This window comes from Antechinus flavipes, chromosome 4 (genome assembly GCF_016432865.1).
Source record: "Antechinus flavipes isolate AdamAnt ecotype Samford, QLD, Australia chromosome 4, AdamAnt_v2, whole genome shotgun sequence".
NCBI classification, from domain to species: domain Eukaryota; kingdom Metazoa; phylum Chordata; class Mammalia; order Dasyuromorphia; family Dasyuridae; genus Antechinus; species Antechinus flavipes.
In genome coordinates this window covers 173,705,008-173,732,783 of record NC_067401.1, presented here as the reverse complement: position 1 = coordinate 173,732,783, position 27,776 = coordinate 173,705,008, and the positions used below count along the sequence as shown (strand labels likewise).

Here is a 27,776-nt window from a genome sequence, read left to right as displayed (position 1 = left end):
CGACCACACTTCGATTCCCCGCCCCCACTAGGGCCTGGACGTAGGAGCGAAGGCCCCGCCTGCAGAGGGCGTCGTTCGCTGACTGGGTGAGCTTGGCGGGAAGAAGACCTCCTGAGTCCTCCAGACACTGTTCCCGCTGTCCACTGGACGCAGGAGGCTCCTTCCCCTTTAGGAGGACGGGAGTCTGAGGGGATTAGAGAAGGGTGGTGGCTACTCTTGGCTCCGCCCCACCCGGCCCCACCCCAAAACATACACCAGTATCGGAGTTCTACGCTCACCCTGGCAGAGGCCCCAGCCCTTCCAATTGTCCTATGGGCCCGCTGCCCCATTAGACTCCCCCACCCCAGTTATAACCCTTCGGGGTTCCGCGCTCCATGCCCCTTCACATCCACATCCGAGGAGTGGGAATGCCCGGCCCGGCCTAGCCCACTCGCCTCGGAACTCCATTTCCCAGCGACCCCATCCCGCCCAAACCCGTGCCCCATCAGCTGACCGAGTCGCCTGACTCGAGTGGCACTCCCCAGCCCGGGGCTGGAGCCCCAGGTCACACCCACTGCCCTCCCTAGTCCGGCAGCGAATGTCTCCTGTCTGCACGTGCGGAAGGAACCTTCGTCCCCAGTCCTGAAAGGGGTCCGCCCCGCTGCCTTCGCCTCTCCGATCCCTGGTTCTCATCCCCCTCTTTAGTCTGTCAATCCTTTTGTTTGTCTCCCCAGGGATCTCGAGCGGGCTCTGTGGTGCTGGGAGAGCCGAGGCAAAATGTCCCCGGAATCCAAAAAGCTGTTCAACATCGTTATTTTAGGCGTTGCCTTTATGTTTATGTTCACTGCCTTTCAAACTTGTGGAAATGTGGCGGTGAGTGGTGCTCTATTTTCATCTTCAAATCCTACCTGCTGGTCATGAGTTCAGTAAGGGTTGATGCACATGGAATTTTAACGATTCTAAATCACACCCTCTACATGCTCACTCTGTCACTTCCATCTCTTTTCTTTTTTCTCCTGTTGGTTATTAGACTTGATTTTATGTGTCAGACATACTATTTATTCCTCCTTAAATGTGAGTGTTTAATCATTGCTCCTCCTTTTTCTCTCTTTGAGTTTGTACTGGAATAGGTATGAGAGTTTGCCCCAGTTATTTTACTTTTTGACTATAGTGACGGGGGACACGGTTTCAGGGTTCACCCTCGTCAATAGCATGTGCATTATTGGTACTTGGAGGGACAAGGAAATGAAACCCTCAACCCATAGCTTTAGTCATTTTAGTCAACAATTTTGTGTTAACAATATTCCTTGTGGTCCCCTCCAGTATTATATGCTTGTGTAGTAGAATTGTGAATTCTTTCATGTTATTTTTAGAAGTTTAAAGGATAGTTTCTGGCAGAGGGAACTTGCTGTAGTCATTTAGTAATCCTTTTATTTTTCACAGCAAACTGTTATTAGAAGCCTAAACAGCACAGATTTTCATGGCAGTGGATATACCAGGTATAGTATACTAGTTCTGCTTGTTTAACTGGACTTTATCAAAATCACATTAAATGATATTTAAAGCACTGGACAATAGAATCAGTAATTCTTAGTTCTGAATCCTAACCCAACTACTTATTAGCTGTATGACTATTGGCAAATTATTTAACCTTACTAAATTTCCATATCCTCATCTGTAAAACAGTACTAATACTTGCAGGGTGATTGTGATGAAAAACCCAAACCTCAGAGTGTTTCATATATTGTCACTATCATCTTTATTTTTTTCCTTCTCATTTTAAAAGCTGATTAAGGTTACAGATTGTAGCCTTAGTTGATATTTTTTTTTTTAGTCCATCAATGTCATTTTTTAAACATCACATATAATTAGTACCCAGTCCTAAGTGGAAGGGAATTTGCATGTTATCTTTCTGGAATGTTAATGAAATGTTTATCTGCTTTCCTCATTTTGTATAATAGTAATATGTATCTTGGGTGTAGCTAGTAGAGCATTGTCCTAGGATTCAGTCAAGTATGGGTTGAAATCTTGCCTCTTACATGTATTAGTTGTGTGACCTTGAGAAAGTCCCTTCACTTCTCAATGCCTCCAATATAATAAGACTAGAAGTTTAGTTAAGAGAGCTAGGTTCCTGATAGATTCTCCTGTTGCTAATGAAATCATAAGTCTAGGACAAAAGAAATAATATTGCTTATTGTCTTTCAGAAGAAGAAGTCTCCAAGTGTTTACATATATATTTCTATGTGTACACACACACACAAACACACACACATACACACGTTTGTGTGTGTGTTTGTATGTGTGTGTGCGTGCGCGCGTGTACACATTTCTTTTGGAAAATATTTCAGTGATGGGATTATCTCTTAAAAGCTAGAAGGAAACTGTTTAGACTTCTACCCTTCTCATGTTACACTTAAGGAAACTGAGATCCAAAGAGCTTAAATTCTTTTGCTAAAGTCACTTTTTGCAAATGGAGTAACTTAAGGTGCAAAGACTTGCTCATGTCACAGGTAAGTTATATTTGAACAAAGAACTACAATTAACTTTTTTTTTTAACCTGGAAGAAAAAACAAAAGCAGTATAGTTTTCCTGTTTGTATATGTGCACTTGCTTGAATGCCATCAGTTCAGTTTCTTTCAGTTTTTATTTTGTTGTTTACTTCTCCTTTGTTTGACCTATATTGTGTTAAGTAGCATTTCCTGGTGGCTAGAGACCCAGGCCATCAAACCAAGAATATCTGAGCATTAAGTCTTGCCTCTGATACATACTGGTTTTATGACTATGGGCAAATCACTTTCAGGCAAGATAGTAAGAAAATCATTGGTACGATTTTGGTAAGAATTGGTAAGAATTCCCTCACCTGCAAGTTCCCTGTAACCAAAGAAATCACAGGTTCAGTCTCTGTACCTGTATTATGTTAACTAATAAATATTCAGTAGTCTGAAGGGATTGACAATATACATACAGTGCTTTATTTCAGTTAATTCTGAAATTCTAACTTGATTAACATTAGTGATAATATTTCTTAATTTTAAAACTAAGAGATAATTTATTTTGGCTTTGTAAACTAAATTTTAGCCCTAAAGCTGAGTTTTTAAACTTAGCATAAATCATATTCTAGTGAATTTTCTTGATAGCCAAAGAAAATTTTACCTAAATATTATCATTGATAAGCAAATTGCAGTTGTGGCAAGTGCAATTCACTTTCAAGTAACTGGGGTTGATATCCATAGTTAATGTTTAAAGATTTTAATCAAATAATTAGAAAAAATATTAGGCAAAATGGTACCAATGTATGTAACATGATTTTTTTAACAAAGGAAAATTATAACCAACTATTCTAGTTTTAGATAATATCTTTTTGACAAAATATTTTGTATACATTCTAGTGAACTCCAGTGGTGTAGATTAATACTGGTTGATGGTCTTGTTTTTATAAAGATCTTTTAGTTAATAATATGTTAAGTAATATCACATGTTTTTTAATAGTATGTTTTTATTGAAAAATATGTCTTTTTTTTTTTAAGAAAGTGATTTCTGAAACTTCTTAGATGGTATTTCACAGTGTTTTTCCTCGCTTAATCTCAATTTTTTTTTTTCATGTAGCATGGCAATTATTTATGGAGTATTCTCTGCTTCAAATTTGATTACACCTTCAGTTGTAGCCATAGTGGGACCTCAACTATCTATGTTTGCTAGTGGTTTATTTTATAGGTAAGTAGTATTATATCATTTATTTCATCAGAATGCCATTAGCATCTTATAAAAACTTAGTAAAAGATCAATTATTTTCTAACCTAGCATCATTCTGGGGAGCATTCCATCAGTTTGACTGTTTTGTACTTTGGGATACATACTAGATGTTAATGTAATTAAGATTTCAGGAAATCTCTTTCTCAAGAATCCTGTAGTGTTCATTAATTTTTAATTTTAAAAATTACTTTGCATAAAAATATTTAAGAGCAATGAGCTTACAGTGAACAATCCAGACTGATGAATTTGAGTTTGGTGAAAATTTGGAGAAGAAAATTTAGCTCCAAATTTTTATTTAAAGCAACAAAATTTTATTGTGTTAAAGGACAGTTCAAGCTAATGTATAAATTTTGTTCCTTTATTAAAATGTTATATAAGAGAAAGGAAAATTAAAGTAAGGACATTTGTATTTTTGTGTTATTGGAATTAAGTTGATAAAACAGCTTTATTTGTGATATCGGAACTCTTAGAGTTGAACATTGAATTAGTTTAGGTTGTTTTTAATTGGCCAGAGGTAGATGACTGCTTGGTGACTGAACCTTTCAACCTGAAAGTAGGACTATAACTTCTCTTTTTTCTGTCGATCTACTTGGCATGAGGCCATTTCATCTAACATCTAGTTCATAAAATGACAGCAACTTTAACAGAAATGAATAAATCACATTTTTTTCCTTTTGAAAACTGGAAACATTTTAGAACTTAAATTTTAGATTGATACTTGGAAGACATTATTGGCATATTTTATGTATTATTTGAAAATACTAAATTGACTTGTTATGTTTTAGCATATACATTGCCGTTTTTATCCAGCCTTTCACATGGTCCTTCTACACAGCATCTGTTTTCATTGGAATTGCAGCTGCTGGTAAGCATGGCTAATGTCTTCCTGCTCTGCATTCTTCTGGGGCTTATCAATGGGTATCATTTGTTTGTAAAATTAAATTACTTAATTTATTATTATTATTATTACTATTATTATTATCTTGGGTTTGCCTTTTAGTACTTTGGACAGCACAAGGAAATTGCCTTACAATAAATTCAGATGAAAATACTATTGGAAGAAACAGTGGAATTTTCTGGGCACTCTTGCAGTCCAGGTAGAATTCTTACTTGAAATTTTTGCTTTGATTGTTCAATTCACCTCACCTAATTCATTCTTTTATTATTCAGTTTTTCTCAGACCTTCCACATCAGTTGATTTTCTTAAGTTTTCAGATATATGTAACATTATGCTTAAAATTATAGAATGAGTTAAAACATAAAACCTGTATCACCAATAATTCATTCATAGGTGCAATCACAAAGAAGAAAATTACAAACCTGTAAAAGCATAAGATGAATTATATCGACCAAATAAAAAACCATGGCATGGTCATTATTTTCATGGAACTTTTCCTTTATTTGGTAATTCATATGACTATAAATACAAATGTTTATGTTGAGTCAGCTGCCATTTATTAAGCACCTACTACTAAGCACTGAGGAAATAAAGAAAAACAAAAATAGTTCCTGTCCTTAAGTAGCTTGCAATCTAATGGGAAGAGACCACATATAAACAATTATGTGCAAACAAGATGTACACAAAATAAATTGAGGTTTGACCGAGGCCCTGGAAAAACTTCTTGAAGGGAGTCGGTGTTTGTTTGGAGCTTGGTCAGGGAAGCCAAAAAACAGAGATGAGAAAGGAGAAAATTTCAAGCATGGGAGAAAATCATTAAAAATACCTAGAGTCTGGAGATTGAGTAAGGAATAGCAATGAGGCTAGTGTCACTGGATTAAAGAATATGTAGTGAGAAGTAAAATATAAAAAGATTGAAATAACAGAAAGGAATTGGGTTGTAAAAGGTTTTAAAAGCCAAATGGTATTTAACATTTGATCCCGGACAACAGGAAGCTACCATGATGAGGCTTATGCTCTCATTGCTGAAAAGAAGATTGACTGAAGAAGGGAGACACTTGGAAATGGGGAGGTCAACAGGAAAACTTGCAGTAGTCTGGAAGTGGTGTGATGAGAGCATGGATCAGGATTAGTGTTATAGGACACTATGGGGGATAGAATTTGGGGGATGGAAATTGTTGAGTCCAGTATGACATCTGCATTTAGAGCCTAGGTAACTGGGAAGATGTGGTTCTATTATAAATTTAAAATGAATCTATAATTTCCAGACAATACCAAATGAAATACAAATTTAAAATAAGAGAATGATTTCTTCATTAGATTCTTTTTTCCAAGCCATCTTGTTACAAAGTTCTAGTAAATCACATGATTCAGAATGAATATTTTCTTTGAAAGGCTGCTATGAATCAAGTTTCTATCACATGACAGGAGATTGTTCTATTTGAAGGGATAGCACATTATTTCAAATCTCAGTTGCAAATTAAATTTTTCCAAGCATGGAATGAAGGGAGAGGGTTATCATTTTTTGTAATTATTACTCTAGGGCTAGAAGAAAGAGTTGAGGAAAAATATATATTCCCTTCCCCCCCACCCCCTGCCGCTTTTTTTTTTTTTTTGCATGGAAATAACTAGATTCCCCTTTTTAAAATCTCTAATAGTATTTTAAATATATCCTCCTTACCTTTTTTTCCCTTTGCAGCTTGTTCTTTGGAAATCTTTACATTTATCTTGCTTGGCAAGGAAAAACTCAAATATCAGGTTTGTATTTACTTTGTTTTTAGACTCCAGTGACATCTATTATTTGTATTATTTTGGGCATTGCTATAATAAAAGCTTGAGCTGCTAGATTCTCATTTTCATATTTGAGATTTTAGCAACCTTTTAAACCAGCAGCTTATTTCATTTTTCCTATAGAGTGGATTACCACTAGTATTAAGGACTTTAAAGTCATTTAAGAAATTTTGTTGTAGATTGAGAATTATGAAAGAAATACTTGATACTTAATCAAGAAAATCTTGTACTTTGACTATTTTTTACATTGCTCTGTAATAACAAAATATGATTTTCTTTTTCTCATATTTATTCCTTTGGCTTGTTACCATATCTGAAACCTAGACAGGAATGGAATTTTTTTTTTTTATCTCTTATCCAAAATTCATCAGGTTTTATTGATGCATTAACAAATATTTTGAAAATTAAACACTTTTAGCTATTGTTAGTCTCTGTGGAAAAAAAATACAGATTTAAGGGTAATTTATATAATTAACACTGCCTACCTTTTTTTCTTCAGAGAATGACCGAAGAACAGTTTTTATTGCTCTGACGGTGATTAGCCTTGTGGGGACAGTTCTTTTCTTTCTCATTAGGAAACCAGACCCTGAGAATGTATTGGGAGATGATGAGTCCTCTGATAATGAGAGTCTGGAAGTCAACATGTAAGAACTTTGGAAATTAACCTGTTTTTTTTTTTTTTTCCTCTTTCAAAGTTTGTACTTATGTAGTCCTGGGATCACTAATTTCTTTATCCTTGGCTATCATCCCAAAAGCTAGACAGTCCCAATAGTTGGGAAAAAAAAGAAAAAGAAAAAATTTTTAAAAGGAAGAAGAAAAGGGTAGAATAGAAATAGAAGAGAAAATATTATATAAAAGAGTTAGGCTCTGATCCTGTCTTCACTACTTGGGCAAGTCTCTATAGTAAATTCTCCAGTAATTTCCTGAAGTATTCCTAAGGGAGAATACGTTATTTTCTTCAAATTAGATAAATTCACTTGATTTTTCATGTGCCTGCTACAGCAAGACATTGTGCTAGATTTCTAGACTATATTATATAGCCTTAAATTTTTCTAGAAAAATTTCAAATGAACACTGACTATTATTTTGTATTGTTTCTTGAAAGTAATGAAGTTTAAATTAGCACTTCTCAAGAGCATATGATGGGGCAGCTAGATGGCACAGTGGCTTGAGAACCAGCCCTGAAGTCAGGAGGACCTGAGTTCAAATATGGCCTCAGATATTTACTACTTCCTGGCTGTGTAACTCTGGAAAAATCACTTTACTCCAATTGCCTCTGTCCCCTCCCTCCCCCCCCCCAAAAAAAGGAAAAAAGCATATTATAGATTTAAAAGGGATTATATCCAAAATCATCTTCATATTTATTTTTATTCATTTTAATTTTTTTACCTGTTTTATTAAAGACTAGTATATTTGGGTATAATTTTGCCCTTTGTTTTGATGGTTTATATTTAGTTGTTTGTTTTTTATAGTAAGTTTAGATTTAAAAAGTCTAGATTTGGAGAAGCAACAACAAAAATTGTTTGGATCATTATATTTTTATTTTTTGTGACATAATCAGCTGAGAAGTATGTCAGATAACTTAGCTACTAGAAAACTTGAAATTTTTGTTTTTCTTTAGCATCCAGATAGCTCATTTTAATGTGAGAGAATTGGCTGAAGTATTTAAATTTTTTTCTAGTAATGAGTTGATTAGAGATTGAGAAAGTGCATGAAGAGTTTATGTAAAATACAAAAAGGTATAAATTTGTTTCAAATAGCTATCTATTTTCAGTGTTCTCTTAGCTAGACCAGTAAAAAACAGAAAGATAGGATATATTATAGTAAATACTGTCTTTTGTCAAATCTTTATTGTGATATTGTATAGTATAAAGGGCATGAATTCTAGTTTTGGTTCTGCCACTAATCATAATTCAAATTTTTATGTTATTTTATAGTTTGCGAGGCATTTTTTGACATATGACATATAGGTACAAGAACGCATTCCCATTTTATGCCTGAGGGAAAGGTTTCAGAGAGATTAAGCAATTTGCCCATGATTATAGAAATCTTGATCTTGATTTATGCATATGTAAAAGGAAGGATTGGCTGAACAGATTATCACCAAGATTTCTTCCTTGAGAGCTACAAAAACCATCTTTACTTAAGGAATTATCTAAAATCAATGCATAGAAATACGTGTTAAATTTCCTAATCTGAGTTCACTCTGATCACTATGTGTGGTGATTTTCTTCTTTTAAATATAATAATTCTCTCTGCGAGAGAAGGTTTCTCGAGGAGATTTTCTGGAGGCAGCTTTAGTTTCAGTTAAGAGTAAATAATCACTCAAAACGCAGCCAGGTGATAAAAGTTCAGATCTTTTATTGTCTCCAATATAGCCCAGTTAGAGGCTTTTTTCTTAGAGGCCTCTCTCTCTCCTTGGTTCTAAGAGCTCTTGCAGTTTTGTCCTTTGCTTCTGCCTCTGCTTTCTTCAGTCTTCAATCCAGCACCACTCTTCATGTAATTCCGCTGAAATCTGTCTGAGAGCCTGTCTGTTTCTTTTATACGAGAGAGAGGGATTATGGGTTTTCTCCCATAGTGCTCTCTGGCCCTAAGAGCTTCAAGGGAGGTGTGAATTCACAAAGTTACACAGTTAACTTTGTGAATCTCCCCATACTTGTGAACTCCAATGAGTAAAGGTGTAAACACAAGCATTATATTAATTCTACTTAGTACCTTGTTTCAGGTTCTGGCCCAAAACATAATCTTGTAAGATCAAATCAATAATCTGTCAACTTTAATGAGTTAGCAGTTTGTAAAGATTCCAACATCTCCCCCTTTCTTTTGTTTTAGAACATAGGGTGGTCATGACCTCCCTGACTTCTCAAGGAGGTGAGAATCCCCCAAAAAAGGTGATCACGCCTTCCCTGACACCTCAGGAAGGGAGATGAAAACACCAAAGGAAATGGAAATCAAATCAGATTAGCGGGTTTCTGAAGGGGCTCACTTGAAACAGGTACACATAAATCCATCAATATGGGCCAGAACTTGAAACAGATACATAATTTACATAAGCACATACCAATATAACACAGGCTAGTAGTAATATAACAAATAACAAGAATCAGCATGAAAATTTAAGTACTGCAATAGTCTCATCAACAATTTTTCATCTCAAGAAATCCAATGATTCTTGCAATTACATAAAATACATAAGCATATAGCAATATAACACAGGCTAGTAGTAACGTAACAAAGAGCATGAATCAACCTGAGAATTTACACATGTTCATAAGTCCTAGAAATAGTCCATAAGGAATCCATTGTCCATTAGTTCATGTTCCAGGAATCTAATAAATTCCCGTAAGCTCTGAAGTACTGCAAAAAGTCTCATCAACAATTTATTATCTCAAGGAATCCAATGATTCTTGCTGGTTTTTCAAGAACTAAAACAGTCTCATCTTGTGTTAGGAAATCCAATGATTCCTGAAGATTTTAAAAGTCCTTTTAACAGTCTCCTTGTCAGCCATGCTCTTTCAGTGTCAGATGCTTCCTAAATCTCCTTTGTTTTGAAGTTTTTCTCTTTTTCTATTTCATCTCAGGAAATCCAATGATTGTTGCTGGTTTTTCAGGAAGTGAAAGCTGAAGATTTTAAAGTTCTTTTGACAGTCTCATTGTCAGCCATCTGATTCCTTCTCCATCTGTGGAAGTATAAGCAGATCCTCTTCCCCAAGCAGTTAACCTATCTAATTCCCTTCTATTTATCAAATTTGGGATTTCTCATCATCATCTGGTAATTACATTGGAGCTGTTTGCACTGGACACTGCCCAGTTGGGTTAAAAAATCTATATTCTCCCCAACTGTAATCCTGATTGCTTTTCTGTTGGTTGATGACATCAGAGTCCTGAATTTCTAAAGTCTCTTTGGGTATAACCTTAGCTGCTATCATGCCCCACCTGTCCTTTGATTGATACTTTGGAGCTGGGCCCTGCCTCTCATTGCTCTGGATCAATATACATTTAGAGGCCCAGTGAAAGCCTTGGTTACATTTTGGACATGGGGGTTTTGGGTTTTCTCTCACCCTGTCTTCTCACTCTATCTCCATTTCTACATTGGGCTCTTAGATGTCCAACTTTTCCACACTGTCCCTGTTCAGGTTCCAGAATGTGGTGATTTTCTTCTTTTAAATATAATAGTTCTCTCTGCGAGAGAAGGTTTCTCAAGGAGATTTTCTGGAGGCAGCTTTAGTTTCAGTTAAGAGTAAATAATCACCCAAAATGCAGCCAGGTGATAAAAGTTCAGATCTTTTATTGTCTCCAATATAGCCTGGTTAGCTTTTCTTAGAGGCCTTTCTCTCTCCTTGGTTCTAAGAGCTCTTGCAGTTTTGTCCTTTGCTTCTGCCTCTGCTTTCTTCAGCCTTCAATCCAGTTCCACTCTTCCTGTAATTCCGCTGAAATCTGTCCAAGAGCCTCTGTTTCTTTTATACAAGAGAGAGGAATTGTGGGATACGAGAGAGAGGGATTATGGGTTTTTTCCCATAGTGCTCTCCAGCCCTAAGAGCTTCAAGGGAGGTGTGAATTCACAAAGTTGCACAGTTAACTTTGTGAATCTCCCCATACTTGTGAACTCCAATGAGTAAAGGTGTAAACAAAAGCATTATATTAATTCTACTTAGTACCTTGTTTCAGGTTCTGGCCCAAAACATCTTGTAAGATCAAATCAATAATCTATCAACTCTAATGAGTTAGCAGTTTGTAAAGATTCCAACAACTATGGGCAGAAATCTCAGACTTAATGTAAAAGATAATTCTCTACTCTGTATTTTAGACACAAGCCTGCCAAACCCATTTTTATGAATTTCTAAACATTTCTGCTTAGAGGAACCTTGGTCTAAATATAGACAAGAGTTACTTCCAAATTCTTGAAAATTGAACACAAGGCATTTGAAATTAAAATTTATAATATTTTTAAACTGACACAATTCTACACTAAAAATTGAGTACGGATTTAAGAGTTTAGATAAATCTAATGTTAACATCCTAGGGAATTGTTTTCCTAAAACTGTTAAGTCCTTTGACTATTTCTGTAAAGGATTCCCCTTTTCATGTAGAAGTGACCCTAAGATCTATTTTTCTTAATTGAAATAATAAGACTTCTTCCTTTTTATTGTATGCCCCAAATCACTCCCCAGAAAAGCCTGCTTATGAGCAGAAAGAAACTTGGGAGTAAGTTAAAAATTAGAGAGGGCTCTTTGTTAAGAATGATGTGAAAAGATTTCATTATAGTATGTTATTTTAGAATTGATAATGAAAAGCAAAACTTATATTTTTTACTCGTTAGTCCAAAGACTTTAGATTATACCCTAAGAGAAATACTTTCTTAATGTGTCTTAAAGAGAAGAAGAATAGGGAGTTCAATTTAGTGCACCTTCATACTGTGAATTCTACATTCATGTAATTCCTTGATAAATGAATATCAGTAGGTAATTGGTAATTAGGTCCCAGTTAATTTGAAAAATAATATATTAAAAGATCAGTCTTGCTTTGTTTCTGTTTTTAAGCCTAAAAGATCAGAACTTCAGATTGGGTACTAAATCAAAGACCAGATTAGTTAAATAGTTAGATTTATGTAGCAGTTTCTTTAGGAATGTCAAACTGATCTTTAAAGTTAAAATTCTTTTTGCTATACGCTCTAACTCTTAAATTTTTTGAATGTAGAGGAGGTATAATTTTTTTTTTAACTTTATAGCGTTACGATCGATTATTAGTCATATGAATGAATAACCACTTTTTCTGTGTTCCTCTCTCCTTAATTAGATAAGATTGTGAAAAATATCCATAATTAGAACTCTTTCTATTTATGGAATGTGGTTTATAGATTATCATTTTCCTTAACTGGGATTTTATTAGTTGGAATTAGTATTCTTTTGGAGATATAAAGTTCATGATAGTAACATAGCCAAAGAATGAATCATATCTGCCTTCATGACAGTTACAGTTTTATTGTGGAGAAGGGAGGCTTTCCTATTTATTACATTACCTTGCCTTTTTAATTATCATAAGGGAAACAAAATATGAGAAAAGAGCACTCACTGGCTTTGGAGTAACAAGACCTGGGTCAAATCTTGACTTTGACACTGTTTTTGTGAATGTAGGCAAGTCACTTAGCCCCTCTTGGCCAGAGTTAATTTATCTGTAAAATGAAAGCTTGAACTAAATAACCTCTGAGATTCCCTTTATCTCTACTATACCAACTGGAGTTCTAGTTATATGTTTTGTTTTGTTTTGTTTTTTGATCTTGCTAAAGTAGACTTTATTGGTATAGTGATAAAAAGGATCTATTTTTCCCCTTTTCGTTAAAGAATGAAGAATTTTACTCTATACAGAAATGTTGCATAAATAAAAATAAGTTTTGTTTACAATATAGTGAGAAAAATAATGGTTTCACAAATATTTTCATGAATTGAAAATACTGCCTTGTTATAGATTATATTTGACTATGCTCTAAGTGAAAATCAACAGAAAGATAACTAGGTGTGAATTGTATTCAGAAAATTGAAGACCTGAATTTATGGATCATAATATATATTTATCTAAAACAGAAATATAAGCCTTCATAATAAAACAAGCAACATTGAAAAGCTACCAGAACTTTTTTCCTAGGCACTTAATACTTAGAATCTACAATTGTTTAAATACTGTATTAAAACATAATGGCATTTTCTTTTTTTCCTTCTCGAAGACTGAAAAGAAAAATTTTTTTATTCAACCAGGTCTATCCAGAATGACATGACAAAGGCAGTAGATGCATTTAGTGAGTATTTTGCATTTCTGGAGGGGATGGATTGATTGTGGTGATCTCTTTGGCCTTTTGGTTTAGATTAAGTGAGTGGATTAATAAATTATATTATAAAGGAATTTCTGAGAATCAGTGAGCTGTATAGTAAAAAAGTTAATAGACATTTATTAAGTGCGTACTATATATTAAGTACTGGGCTATATGATCAGGATGTAAAGAAAGGAAAAAGTCTGTTCTCAAGTACTCAGTCTAACATAAGAAACAATAGACAAACAATTATGTACAAACAGGATTTCCTGAATGTATAAGAAAATGAGGGAGAGCATTACAGTCATGGGAAACAGGCAAGAAAAATGTCCAAAGTCAGAAGACAGGGTCAATCTATTTCCTCATGTATAAAATGAGACTTTAAGGTTATTTGATGTCATTGTTATCCATACTGCCATCAGTAGAGATTGAAATCACCTCTACCTGCTAATAAAAATTCTCTTGAGTTGTGACACCAAAAAATTTTTTACCTAGTAATTAAACTCTTAAGTGGACCTTTTTGAATTTAATTAGGCTTGATCTTCATACCTGAAAACTTTCTAGCTTATTAAAAGGCTTATAAGATATTCCTGGCAAGTCCTTCAAGAGATCGCCTCCATATCAGTTAGGCATTGGAAAATAATTCTTGTGGAAGTTTGTGAGGAACAAATGAGATGATATGTATAAAATATTTCTGGAATGATATATAGTATATATATATATACATATATACTCTATTCAGTGTATGCTATTAACACTATTTGCAATCAGTTTAACCAAATATACACAGATCTCAGTCAACTTAAAAGAGTGCCTGAACAGGAAGTTCAAATAATGTTGATAATTGTTTTTGAAAAGAAAAATGTGTTTTATAAATATTACTAAATTATATATAGTGAGTGAAATTGATTATGTTCTCAGAAAGTGTAATTGATTTAATATTCATCAGTCTTTTCTGTTTATTCAAAAGGCCATTCAGATATATTCATTAGAAATCTTTGCCAGGCATTTCTGTTCTGACTTAGAAGAAGTATTCTTCCTTACAAACCAAACTGAAGCTAAATTATCTATTAGTCTTTTGAATAGAGCTATGTTTTGCAAAAAAATTACTAATGTATTTCATATCTATGTTATGTAAATTATTGTAATAATTTTCATTAAAACTGGAATACAACAATATTTTATCTCAATTATCCCAATATTTTATCACTTATTTTATCCCAAAGTAAACATTTTCCACAGAAGAATTTCTCCAATATAAATGTTTATGGGAACTTGGAATATTAAATATCAGCTCTTTCCCCACAAATCACTGTTGAATATATTCTATGTAGTATAAATCAGATTTATACTAGGAGTTTTGGGATAGGATTTTGAAATATATACTATGTCGTGCTAACAACTATACCTTTTCCTCATTTCTTGAATTTTGGTAGTTGACTGTAAGGTAAATTAGGCCAGGTTACTCATATGGTAGGATATGAGGGATAATGAAAGGTTCTACAAAGATTCCTGATTGGCATTCTTAAATACCTCAACATTTCTAATTTTGACTTTTTTTCCTATTCCATCACATATTTGAGGCTACATCAAAAGTACAAAAAACATTTTTAAAAGTTAACCACAATAATGAGCTGGTAATGACCAAAAAGTTTAAGGGTTGATACATCTACAATCTATTTTTGACCTAAGCCTGGTCCATAAATTGCCTGAAATTTCCTTTGGCATGATTCTAGTATTCCAGTATACTGAATAGGGTAGAATAAGATAAAATGAATGGCTTAATTTGGCCAGCCTATAATATTATAATATATAATTATATAACATGATATATAACTATAATTTATTCTGGTTAAAGAAAACTAATATAAGTGATATCTTCTAACATCTCTGTTATTTGTAGAAAAATCTCTTAAATTGTGTATCACCAAAGAAATCCTGTTCCTCAGTGTTACAACTGCTTATACAGGTAAGGAATTAATGAGAGAGATGGTAAATAATTGATTCTAAGGCAGCATTGTGGCATTATAGAGATAGAGGTTCAGAAATAAACCCTTATACTCTGAAATGGGATAATTGTAATAATTCATTGTATAATGAGATATGCAAAGAATATCATAAGAGGAATCTGTGACAACAGTCCCTTTTAAAAAATTTTATGGTAATTTAACAACATGATGGTTATTTTTCCTTCTTGACCCCCAAAGGTTAAAAAAAAAAAAACTGCCTTAAGAGACATACCGTATATACTCGAGTATAAGCCGACCCGAATATAAGCCGAGGCCCCTAATTTTAACCCCCAAATCTGGGAAAACTTAATTATATCAGTAGGTTTAGATAGCACACTGGTGCCCACAGAGGAGGAGAGCAGGTGCAGGTATACGTATGTAGAGCGGTTGCCAGCATTAGTATACAGTCCGTTACCAACTGTGATACTACAGGAACAGCTGCATCACCATAGCAACGGCCGCGCCCTGTAGCATCACAGTCGGCACTCGCGCTGTATACTACACAGCAGCGGGGGCATTCAAAGGGATATTTACACATGTTTTATCTAGTGACTCGAGTATAAGCCGAGGAGGGGATTTTCTGCCCAAAAATTGGGCAGAAAAACTCAGCTTATACTCGAGTATATACAATAAGAAACAAAATAAGAACTTTCAGTGCTACAATGTTGTAATCTTGGAGAAAATCCTGTTTTTACTAGTTTAAGTATGAAATTATTTCTTTTTTGACCAATAGAAAATTGTGTTTAGTTTAAAACATTGTATTATACCTCCAAACTAAAATACTTAGATTATTTTTCTTGTCATTTTCCTTATTAAGAAAGATTCCTTTACAAGAAAGTTGAAAAATTCATCAGCCATTTATAGTAATTACAGCAAAGTTATATACCTTGCTTATCTCCAAAAGAAAGCTAAGAAGTTAGTCTTGGTAATATTTTTATGCATTTGAAGTTTCATTTTATCTTCAGGTTCATATAGATTTCATATTTTATGGTTCATGTTTTTTCACTACATATGTAGCACATCAGAATTGTAGATTAAGTGGAAAAAACACTCCTTAGATAGGGATTAATAGTTTAATTTAAATATTATTTGTTTTAACCATCTTTAAGCAGTCTGTTTTTAAGTGCCTACTATGAGTCAATCACCTTACTAGGTGCTAGAGATAAGGGAAATTACAAAATAGTCCCTTTTCAAGCAACTTCTAATGTGCTCTGAGAATTACAAGATTTTTGGAGTTCATATATGTCTTTTTTTAATGATGCTTTTAGACATAAACAATACATACATGATGGAAGAGTAAATTTGATACTATAATTAATTTAAGAATTTTTCTCTAAAGGTCTGGAATTAACATTCTTCTCTGGTGTATATGGAACCTGTATTGGTGCTGTAAATCAGTTTGGCACAGAAGAAAAAAGCCTTATTGGACTTTCTGGCATTTTCATTGGCATTGGAGAAATTTTAGGTTGGAAATAATTTTCTCTTATCTCTCCAGTTTGGTGAGATTTGTTGTAGGGCTTTCGTATGATTCTCTATTTTCTATATCTTTCAGTTTCTCTTATTTTCTTGCACTTCACACTTCTGATTATTTCCATTCATCTTAGAATAAATAAATCAAATTTGCCATCTAGGGGAGGGGTTAGAGGGAAGAGGGGAGGGAAAAAATTTGGAGTACAAGGGTTTGCAAGGATGGATGTTGAAAACTATGTATATATTTTGAAAATAAAAAGCTTTTTTAAAAAAGAATAAATAAGTCAAGCAATTTAGACCACATCAAAAATAAAATCATCAGTATTAAAAATATATATATAGTTCCCAGAATTTAATCTCAAATTAATCTCAAAATTTTTTTTCTTTTATATTACCTGTCTACAGGAACTATTGATTTTAATATTTGTGTTTACTGGTATACTATTGTTCCCTCAAACTATTTTACATTTAGACATAAAAATCTGATTGATAATCTTATAATGAAAAACTTGCCTTATTGTTAACTGACAAATCTGAAATTTCATGATTCAAGTGTTAAGGCCAACTAAGAGAAAGCATGTTATGGTAGAAACAGCTTTGGATTTGATTCAAGAGGACTAGAATTTGAGTCTAATCCATGCTGCTTCCTATATCTGAATGTCATTGGGCAGATCACTTAAGTATGTAAATCTCAGCTTCATCCTCTAAAATAACAGATAGTGACTAGAACAAAGAACAAATTTAACTCTTAGGTCCCATGCTCCTAACTAATTTTATAACAAATCAACAGCTTTTCTTATTTATTACTATTGACTTTTGCATAAGGAGACCTTTTTTTCCTCCATTTAATAATATCAGGAATTTCAAATTCCTCTCATTTTTGTATTTGAAATCTTCTGGTTTTCATATAATAAAAATTCATGTTCAATTCATATTAAATTAAAGCATTTTCCTCACAGCTTATTATAATAGGTATGCAAATATTATATTTCCATTTTATGTTTGAGAAAACAAATTAAGTCTCAGAAAGGTCCCTTTCTTGTGGTTACACACAAAGAAATATCTTAAGACACAGCTAGATGGTGAAGTAGAGAAATCACTTAAAGTCAAAGGATCTGAATTTCAATCTGACCTCAGATACTAGCTTTGACCCTGAGCAAATCATTTAAGCAGTGTCTGCCTCAATTTCCTCAAATGTAAAAATGGGAATAATGTACCCACCTCTTAGAGTTCTTATGAGATAATACATAGTAGGTGATTAATGGATGCATAACTCCTTCCCTTCTGTCCCCCCAAAAAGAGGTATATGTATGTGACTTAAAGTGAAATGTAAGTTCATCCATCCACCAGAGCAGTCCAGTGGTCTGACCTCTTAGTAATCTCTGTTTATAGAGTTTTTAAAGGACAAGTATAAGACAGAATATTCCTGTCCCTGATAAGCTCACAGTTTCATAGGGAAGACAAGCATATGAAGTAGTAAATTATTTTTAATAGGACAAAGTAATGTAAAAATGAATAGAAAACAAGTGACATATATTAGACTAGAATTCAAGAAATTGAGGCCCTAGTCCTAAACTTTTTGTCTTTGACCAGCTCATTAATATCTATAGATTTCAATTTCAATCTTTTTTGAAAGAGGGAAATAGTTAAACTGAGACTGTTAAAACATAATATAGTAGAAGAGAGTAGGAATATTTGGAGTCTGAGGAATTGAGATCAAATCCCTTCTTTGCCAGTATGTAATTTTGAGCATGTTTTTTTCCTTTACCCTATCCCCTTCCACTCAATTTTCTCATCTGTAATATATTGGCATTGGGTATAGTAATCTCTTTGTTTCTTCCTAGTTCTATTCAGTTCTCTTTTGATTTCTAAAATCCTTTCTAGATTTAAAATTATCTGATAACTGGACTCTATCTAATTATACCTAGGATGCATATTTATTTGGAAGTATATTTATTTTAATCTGATTTACTTCAGATGTATTGATTTTAAAGTAAAAATTAGCTAGAATGAGTTGTGTAGTTCTACTTCATATTTTATCTAAAAAGCTTTAATTCTGAAGTTAAACATTAAAAAAGAGCATTTTGATGAACATATGAGAACACAAAATAGGATTTTTATTAAGTCATGAATCTCCATTTCATACTACTTTTTCAAAAAGTATATAATTTACACATTGTTTTCAAAACTTTCTTGTTTTTGCTTCTTTTTGTTTTATGTTTTCTTTCTTTTTTGTGTTAATTTACTTTTATTTTTGCATAATAAGCATGTTTTAATTAATCTGTCATTTCCACTAACTTCCTCTTCCACTAAGCAAATAAAAAATAAATCCCTCAATATATTTCTATATAGTCATACAAAATAAGTTCCCATTTTATCAGTGCCTAAAAAGTCTCTTCTTTTTAAGCTAATCATCTCTCTGGGATGCCATATTTTAGTTTAATTTTTTTAAAGTCAAAGTTTATCATTGTATTGATCAGAATTCTAAAATTTTTTTGAAGATGTTTTTTCTCTATAAAAATTATCATTATATAAAATGTTTATTCTGTTTCTGTTTATTTTGCTATATGTCGAATCATAAAAGTCTTCTTTTGGGCGGGGTGATATTAGCATATTATTGTGGGTCAAAGGCAGAGATGTGCTGAAAACATTTAATGATGTATTTTCCAGAAAAGAATGTGTGTACAACACACTTTTAAATTTATTCTACATTATTTCATTTTCTCCTTCACTTTCTGAAGTTTAGACAATAAAAAAAACTAATAAACTAAGCCCTGAATTTTTAGTGATTGTTCATTTCAAAAGTGGTTTAGTAAATTTCTGGGCATAGTTGCAAAATGAGCTCCAGAATGACTGGATCATTTCATAGCTCCACCAACAATAATATACAAGAATAACTTTTTCCCATAGTGCCCCCAATATTTATTCTTTACCTCTTTTTTAATCTTAATCAGTCTGATAATAAATTTGCTTTATTTGAATTTTCTAAGAAGTAATTAGGATATTTTTCATATGATTATTGATAATTGAATTTATTTCTTCCTCTCAAGATTCTTGTTTATATTCTTTGATAATTTCTTTTTGGGGGAATGGCTCTTAATCTTATAAATTTGAATCACTTCTTTTCAGGGACTCTTTTTAGAACATCTCTGTTACTACCCACTTCAAAACTGAAAGAAAAAAACAAAGGAAAACAAATAATAAGCTTAGTCAATCAAAATAAATCTATACCGTGGCCATATCTCATTCTGTACTTTGTTTCTATCACCTCTTTTTTGATAGAAAGGAAATATGCTTTATTACATGTCCTCTGGAGACATGGTTGATATTAATCAGTCTTTCAAAATTGTTTAAAGAGTTGCTGAGTTTGTATAAAATTGAATTCCTAGTTCTGCTCACCTCACTGTGCTCCAATCCGACTAGGTAGAATTCTTTGAAAAAATTTTTTTTCATCTTTTCTTGCAGTACAATAAGTATTTCATTCCATTTATATTGATCCATTCCCCTAGTTGTCTTAGAGGCAAGCCAAATAATCTACTTAAATTTTCAATCTTTGCTTGTCTATTTTTTTTTAACCTCTTCAAAAATCAGGAAATTTGGGAAGTTTTTAAATGACTATTTCCTTCCTAATAAGATATTTCTTCTCAACCCTTTCCCTTGTTTCCCTCTTAACTGATATGTCTATATTGCATGTGGGGTAAGGGAGGGAAAGGGGAAAAGGGGTGTGTGTATTTATGTGTATGTGTATAAACCCTCTTTCAGATAAGAGTTAAGATTCATCTGATATCCATTCCTCCAAGCCTTTCCTCCATATTTGTATATTCTTCTTACATAGTAAAGTTAGAGAGCTAGCAGGCTCCACCTTCTTCTTCCCCTTTTCTGTATTACTCTGTTTCTTTTATCTTTGTTTCTTTTTCTTCCCATAGAAGCAATTCATCCCCAAGACTTCTGTTTTTATTTTTTATCTCCTACAATATTCTTTGAAGATTTTAAGGTTCTGATGGAACACATTTTTCTTCTTCCTTATTAAAATGTTAACAGTTGCTCAAATAATCTTACATTTCTAGATTCCTTTTGACTCTTGTACTTGCATTTCAAAGTTCCTATTCAGTTTTAGTCTTTTTCATCAGAAATTCTTCAAAGTCCTCTATTTCATTAAAGATCTATTTCTAGCCCCACAGTATTATCTTCAGGGTAAGTTGTAATTGATTGTGTGCCTATATTTTTCACCTTTTGGAATATTGTATTCCAAGTCCTTTCATTTCTAGTAGAAGCTTCCAGGTCTTATATGATCCTATGGTTTTTTTTGTTTGAATTTCATCTTTCTTGATATGGGAGCTTCTGGGTTTTGTCTCTGCTTATCCAGAGATTTTGTCTTTTGGAGTGCCTTTTAGCAAGTGATCAGTTGATTGTTTTTCTATCTCTATCTTACCTTCTGGTACCCTATCTTCTGGTTGTAGTAGATTTTGAACAGTTTTCATTTATTATTTCTAAAAATAATATCCGGGATATTTTTTCTAATCATGGTTTTCAGGCAGTCCAGTGATTCTTAAATTATTTCTCCTATCATACATCATGCTGTATATCACATGTACATGTATGTCATGACATGTCATATTAAAACAGTATATAGACTCAAAAATGAGATTTATAGTCACTTTTAGGAGTTTGGTCTAATTATCCAAACAGGAAAATCCAATTATTTGAAGGCTATTTATTATTCAGATTATGGTATGCAATTTAACAAATAATCTCTAGAGTTTATCTGTGTGTGTGTGTGTATTTGATGCCAAGACTGAAGGATTAGGCACTGAGAAATGACAGGATTCTTTTAGTGATCTCAAGTTTCTCCTTGAGATGATCATCTATTTTTTTCTTCATCTTTAGTATTCTTCTGGTATATGTCTATGAGTCATGAAATGTTATAGTTTGTGAAGAATTGAAATTGAGGATCACTTAAGAACAAGTTTGATCAAATTGTAGGGCATTACAAAATAAGAATTATGAAAAATGATGAAAAGTAGTTAAAGAAATGTATAAGAAAAAACAAGAGTGATTGGTTATGTGCCAGTCCTGTGTATTAGTGTCTTTGTGATGTGAAGAGAAGCTAAAGTTCCCAGAATGTTGAGTGGATCCCTTGTGACAGATTTATTTATAAGAATTCATGATAAGTAAAAATGTTTGACTTACAATCAGCCTCATTGGAGGCAATTCCCCAGCATTTCCAGTCCATTTAAGTATTGAGTATTTGGAATCAAAAAACAAAGTCATTACTTTATACTTCTAGAACATATGTTTAGAAGAGTCCTATGTTATCAGCCTTGGGCTGTCTTGGAAATAAGTCCAAGTTGTTTGGAAATATGTTAAACTTACCTATTTCTGCTTGAGTTTTACATGTGGATCTTTCTTATTGCACTGAATGCAATTAAAGCAATTTTTTCTATCATCTAGTTTTTGGAATCCATGGCAATAATATGTAATGTATAAAGTATTGAATGACATATTCTTCATGTAGCATTTTATAAAGAAATAGCATTCTTCGATTAGTCAAAAAACTTTTGTTGTTATTAATAGTGCTTTATAGTGTTTTCATATCCACTTTTTCATTTTCAGCTCATAGCATGTCTGTAATGTAGGGTTATCACTTCCATTTTATAAAAGAGAAAACTGATTTTTAAATAGAGATAAATGACTTGCCCAACATCATACCTCTAGTAAGTATGTTGAAGCCAGGTTTAAAACTTAGACCTTGAAAATGCTTGAGGATGTTGACATGTTTGTATTGGTATGTGGCAAAGTAAGGACAATTAAGTACATTTTCTCTTTCACTGAGATTTAACAAGGATTATTTTTGGATAATATGTCTAAAATTTTTTTTTAAAAAAACCCATATAACAAAATATATGAGGTGATAGTATTTATAGTTAAAGTGGGGCTTCAAGGAGATATTAGGAAGGAAAACGAGTCATGAGGTTGATTTAGGATAGAATGATTCATAAACCATTTCATTGAGCTTAGAATAAAAAAACTAATATAGAATTTGGCCAAGTAGTTAAACCTTGTTCATGTTTGTTGTGATCTGTTGTTAGAGAATAGTGATTCATATATGAGTTGTACTAGAAAATAGCATAGTACAGGGCTTCTTAATCTTTTTTTTTCCATGGACCTTTTTGATAGTCAAGTATATGGATCCCTTCAGAGAATAATGTTTTATGTTCTACAAAATAAAATACTTAGGATTACAAGGGAAAACAATTATTACAAATGAAAATGTAACTTTTTTTTTTCTTTCAAGTCCAAAGAACTCTTTAACAACTTATTTAAGAGAAAGAGCATTAAACTAGAAGTCTACTTGTCAGGAATGTAGCAAGGATTTTATTCTGTGTATAGATTGGTCTAGGTGACATCTGAAATTCTTTTGATTCTGGAACACAAAACCTGTATTAGTCCCAGTTCTGTTACTCACTCTTTGATAGTAGGCAAAACATTGTGCATTTCCTCCTCTGTAAAGATAAAAGGAATGAACAACTATATTATCAGTGAGGTACTTTCTAGCCCCAAAACACTGTCTCTCTGGTCCTATCCAGCTCTAAAATATGATGACCCAATGACCTGTGATGTTTGTCTCCTTTGGTAAGACTCTTCCTATAAATGCTTAAATACATTTAGATTATGGACAGGTAAGCTCAACTTTTTGTGCTTTTCCTTTCCAAAATACTGTTAACATTTTTTTTGTTTGTTTGTTTTGTTTTGTTTTGTTTTTGCTGAGGCAATTGGGGTTAAATGATTTGCCCAGGGTCCCACAGCTAGGAAGTGTTAAATGTCTGAGGTCAGATTTGAACTCAGGTCATCTTGACTTCCATGTTGGTGATACTGTTAACATTTTGATCATTATTATAATTGTCCATGTAATGAAGTGTTGAATTTCTTGACTTTGAATAAACAATAATAAACGTTTCTTGACTTTGTAGGTGGAAGTCTCTTTGGCTTGTTAAGCAAGAACAGTCGTTTTGGCAGGAACCCAGTTGTACTGTTGGGCATTTTTATGCATTTTGTAGCTTTTTATTTAATTTTTCTTAACATTCCCAGTGATGCTCCAGTTGCTCCTCTTGAAGGAACTGATAGCAATGCTTATATCAATTCGAGGTACAGTAACTATTTTGCGTGTAACTCAGTAATGAACTTGGGGAAGGATAAAATGACACATATAATTAAGCAAGTTACCTTGAAAATCTATTCTATCTACTTAAAGGCAGGTGTTAAATATCTCTTGGTGGAATTGGAGCTTGAAAATTGGAATCTGCAGAAGATCCCCCAAAATTATTTCTTCAAAGTGTTGATTTTGACTTCCTCTTTTACTTTAGTCAAAAGTTAAAAAAAAAAGCTAAAGGAAAAAAGAAGAGTGAACTATAAATTAATAACAATAATTGATATCTACATGGTGCTTTATTAGTTATAAAACACTTCGTATAGGTTATCTCATTTGAACATTAGAATAAGCCTTCAAGATACTGCAGATCTTATAATTCCCCTTTTATATAGACAAAATAACTGTGGCTAAGATATTAAGTGACTTGACCATTATCACTAAGTTAATAGATATTAGTTGAGACTTTTAACTCGTCTTGTGGTATCAAATCCAGACTTTTGTCACCTATATCATAACTACCCCTCTCAATAAACTTTGGAATTATTGAAAGTTGATTTTTTAGGTCTTCAGGAGATTCTCCGTTCAATGGAAAAGTCTTTTAACATTCTAGTGTGTAAGTTATATGATAATATCAGCCTTCAAATGCCATTTGGCAAAAGATATAGAAGCTTTCCCTGAAAAATAGAAAATGTTCTTGAATGGGTCAGGATGAGAAAAAAGCATAGCATAAAAGATAAAAGACTGTTCTTAACAGGAGGGTTAAAGTCCTGCCTGTGACACATACTTGCTGCATAACTGCTGACAAGTCACTTAATTAACTTCATTGCTTCAGAAAACTCTCTTAGATTATAAATTAGAAATTCATTGCTGATTTGGATCTATCTTAATCACTTTCTCCCCATTCCACCAAAAATATCTATATATCTATATATCTATAGATCTATAGATTTTATATATATATATATATCATGACTCCTAAACCCTTTGAGCAATTGTTTACCAGAGTTTGAAAACAAGTTAATATAGAATTTTATTTTTTTTCCAATTTTGTAATTTTTCTTTTACCTTTTTAGGCATTTTGTTTTCCACTTAAATTTGTGTGTAGTGCTTATATTTTAATGTTTTTATTTTTTCTTAGTAAACACAATGCTTAGGTAAAATTATTCTTTCATTTTTTCATTCAGCAAAGAGATTGCTCTGTTCTGCAGCTTTCTGTTGGGGCTTGGAGACAGCTGCTTTAATACCCAATTAATTAGCATTTTGGGTTTCCTTTATTCAGAAGATAGTGCACCTGCCTTTGCAATCTTTAAATTTGTTCAGGTAATATCATGCTTCTTAAAATATGTTTGAGATGGCAGCCTTTTTGCTGCATACTTGTATTGGTGGGTTGCATATTATAAAAGTGTGTGTTTTTTTTTTTAAATGTTAAGATTATCCTTTCAAAGAATGTGTGATTAGAAGTAGGAGGTAACTAGTATAAGCTTCATGGTCTCATTTCTGTGTGTGTGTATGTGTATGTTTGAATAAACAGACATATATCTACTAACATAGATATTTATGTATAAAATCTTTCCTCTGAAGAGATATTTTCATGGTTGTCTTCCAGGGTTTATGAGGAAAGCTTTCTCTTTGTTGCCATAAACCATTTTTCCAGAGAATAGTATTTATCAAACTACATGTATTGTGTTGTAGCTTTTTTTTAATATCCAAAATGCAATTTTAATTGTGAGGGTCAGAGTTTATATGAATATTAATGGAGCTAAACAAAAACATGGGTTATGTTGGGTAAATAACTAACCCTTTAATGTCTGTCAGATTGTCAGAATGTATATCATTTAGATAGGAAAGAAAATAGAATCATTTATTTAAATTGTAGTAAATATTAATATCACCTGTGTTTGGTTTTTTTGTGCTCTTTCAGTCCATCTGTGCAGCAGTGGCATTTTTCTACAGCAACTATCTTCTACTTCATTGGCAACTTCTGATCATGGTGATATTTGGCTTTTTTGGAACACTTTCCTTCTTTACAGTGGAATGGGAAGCTGCTGATTTTGTAGCTCGAAGCTCAGAGTACAGAAGTATTTGATCTCATGTTTAAAGCATTTTTGTTTAAAAAAACTTGACAACGTGGGAATAAATTCAGAGTTGCAGAAGTTTGGATGAAGGAGCCACTGTCAACCTAAACAGCATAATAGATGGCATCAACGAATGTGGAAAAAAAAACTCAGCCAAAGTTTGTCAAGTTTACAGACATAGGATATTTAAAGTATGAAATAATGAAACATTCCATTAATAGTTTTTGTTGGATATGATTCTATTTCACTCTTTTAATTGTGTTATAAACTATTAATATTGTTCCTCCCCTATTCTTATTTGAAGATCCATCTTAGCTATTGAATATGTATCTTTTAAAGATTCCTGCTGTGCATGGAGTATGTTTTATTATTATACAGTATTGAAAAAATAGCTGTAACACATGACTATATGTATATAAAAATAAGTTTAAAATTTTAGGAGCAGGCTCAAATGAAAATCTCAGCTTCCAAAAAAGTTTATACTTTAACTTTTATTAAAATGTTGCTCATTAATACCTCTTTCAAATTACAGTTTATAGTAGAAACTGAGTTTTAAAAATCAAAGAAAAGTTATTACAAAGGTATAGATTATAAGAACACTTTTAAAAATGTTAGACTAAGTGATATAATGAACAAAATCATAGCAGCTTTGTTAGAATTTTGCCTATAATTTTCTTGGGAAATGATATAAAATATCCACTATATGTTAATAATATTTGCATTGTAGTTCTAAATTGCCATGGTCAATGAGGAAAAAAAAAACTCAAAATTATTTTTTATTTTCTTCAATTAAAATGACAGGGATGTCCATAGATCTTTGAGAGAGAAATTTAAATATTGAGGGAAGTGCTCAAGTGGTAGTCTTGATTAACCCCTTGTATTTGTTTTAAAGTGGAATATTTAATGTTCAGATTGAGAATTTTTATTATAAAGTTAATAGCAACAGGCAGGGAGGCAGAAGCGGGGAGACAGGAGGGAAGGGAACCTTCATTTGATTAGGATTTAAAATTCAGCAAATATTTTAAAGTATTTTCTATGTTTAAGGCATTACTAAACACTAGAATCAGGAAAATTGATTTAAAAGTAATGAATTATCCTTCTTTTGGCCATATTAATAAGGCCATAAAAGTCTTTGTGTCCTCTTATTAGCTTAGGTCAAGTACAATTAGCAAATACAAATTATATTAATAATTGTTAAGTACAATTTCAGAGGTAGCATGAAACTGAACTGTGTTTTTATTTACCTAAGTTTTAAAGTTGTCTATGGTTAAGATGAAAAATACCTCCAATATATTTCTTCAAACTAAGTATCCCAGACCTTTGTCCTTTTGTTTTCAACATACTGAAACAAAATGCTGAGTAGCTTCTGAGAATTGTAATTTTGGGGAATATAATTCAAATAAGATATTATAGTATTCCATCATTATTATTGATAGTTGTATTGTCAATAAGAGAATAAAAGTGAGAGTGTTTAACTGAATTGTTTGAAACTTGAGTTTTCCCTGACTGCCACTGATGTATATTGTTCTGAATAACTCACTTTAAATTTGTATTCTGCTTTCATATCTTTAAATGGGGATAGTGACCTTAAAGCTTTGCACAATGGATCTTTAGATGGGAAGTGGGGAGTATTATTTCAGTTGAATATGGGATATGGTTAATAAAGTATTGAAAAAGTTTTGCACTGTGTAGCTTTATGGAATCAGTCATATTACAATTTGATTCAGAGATGCAGATGATTTGATTTGATCTTCCTATAATATTTTGTGAATATCACATGATTTCATTTTAAAGTTTCAGATTTAATATACTATGTGTATTAAAATTTTCATTGATATTTTGGGTG

At 32.6% G+C, this 27,776-nt stretch overlaps 1 protein-coding gene across 1 annotated transcript; it reads left to right on the top strand.

The window, feature by feature from the left end:
• The first annotated feature begins 2 nt into the window (after positions 1-2).
• On the top strand, positions 3-27,767 carry MFSD11 (major facilitator superfamily domain containing 11). The gene is made up of 14 exons (XM_051995534.1): positions 3-86; positions 714-852; positions 1,423-1,478; positions 3,586-3,693; positions 4,518-4,597; positions 4,733-4,829; positions 6,330-6,388; positions 6,921-7,065; positions 13,174-13,214; positions 15,130-15,195; positions 16,575-16,700; positions 23,677-23,851; positions 25,040-25,175; positions 25,777-27,767. The coding sequence occupies exons 2-14, from the start codon at positions 757-759 to the stop codon at positions 25,939-25,941; spliced, it is 1,350 nt and encodes a 449-aa protein (XP_051851494.1). The 5' UTR covers positions 3-86; positions 714-756; the 3' UTR covers positions 25,942-27,767.
• The last annotated feature ends 9 nt before the right edge of the window (positions 27,768-27,776 follow it).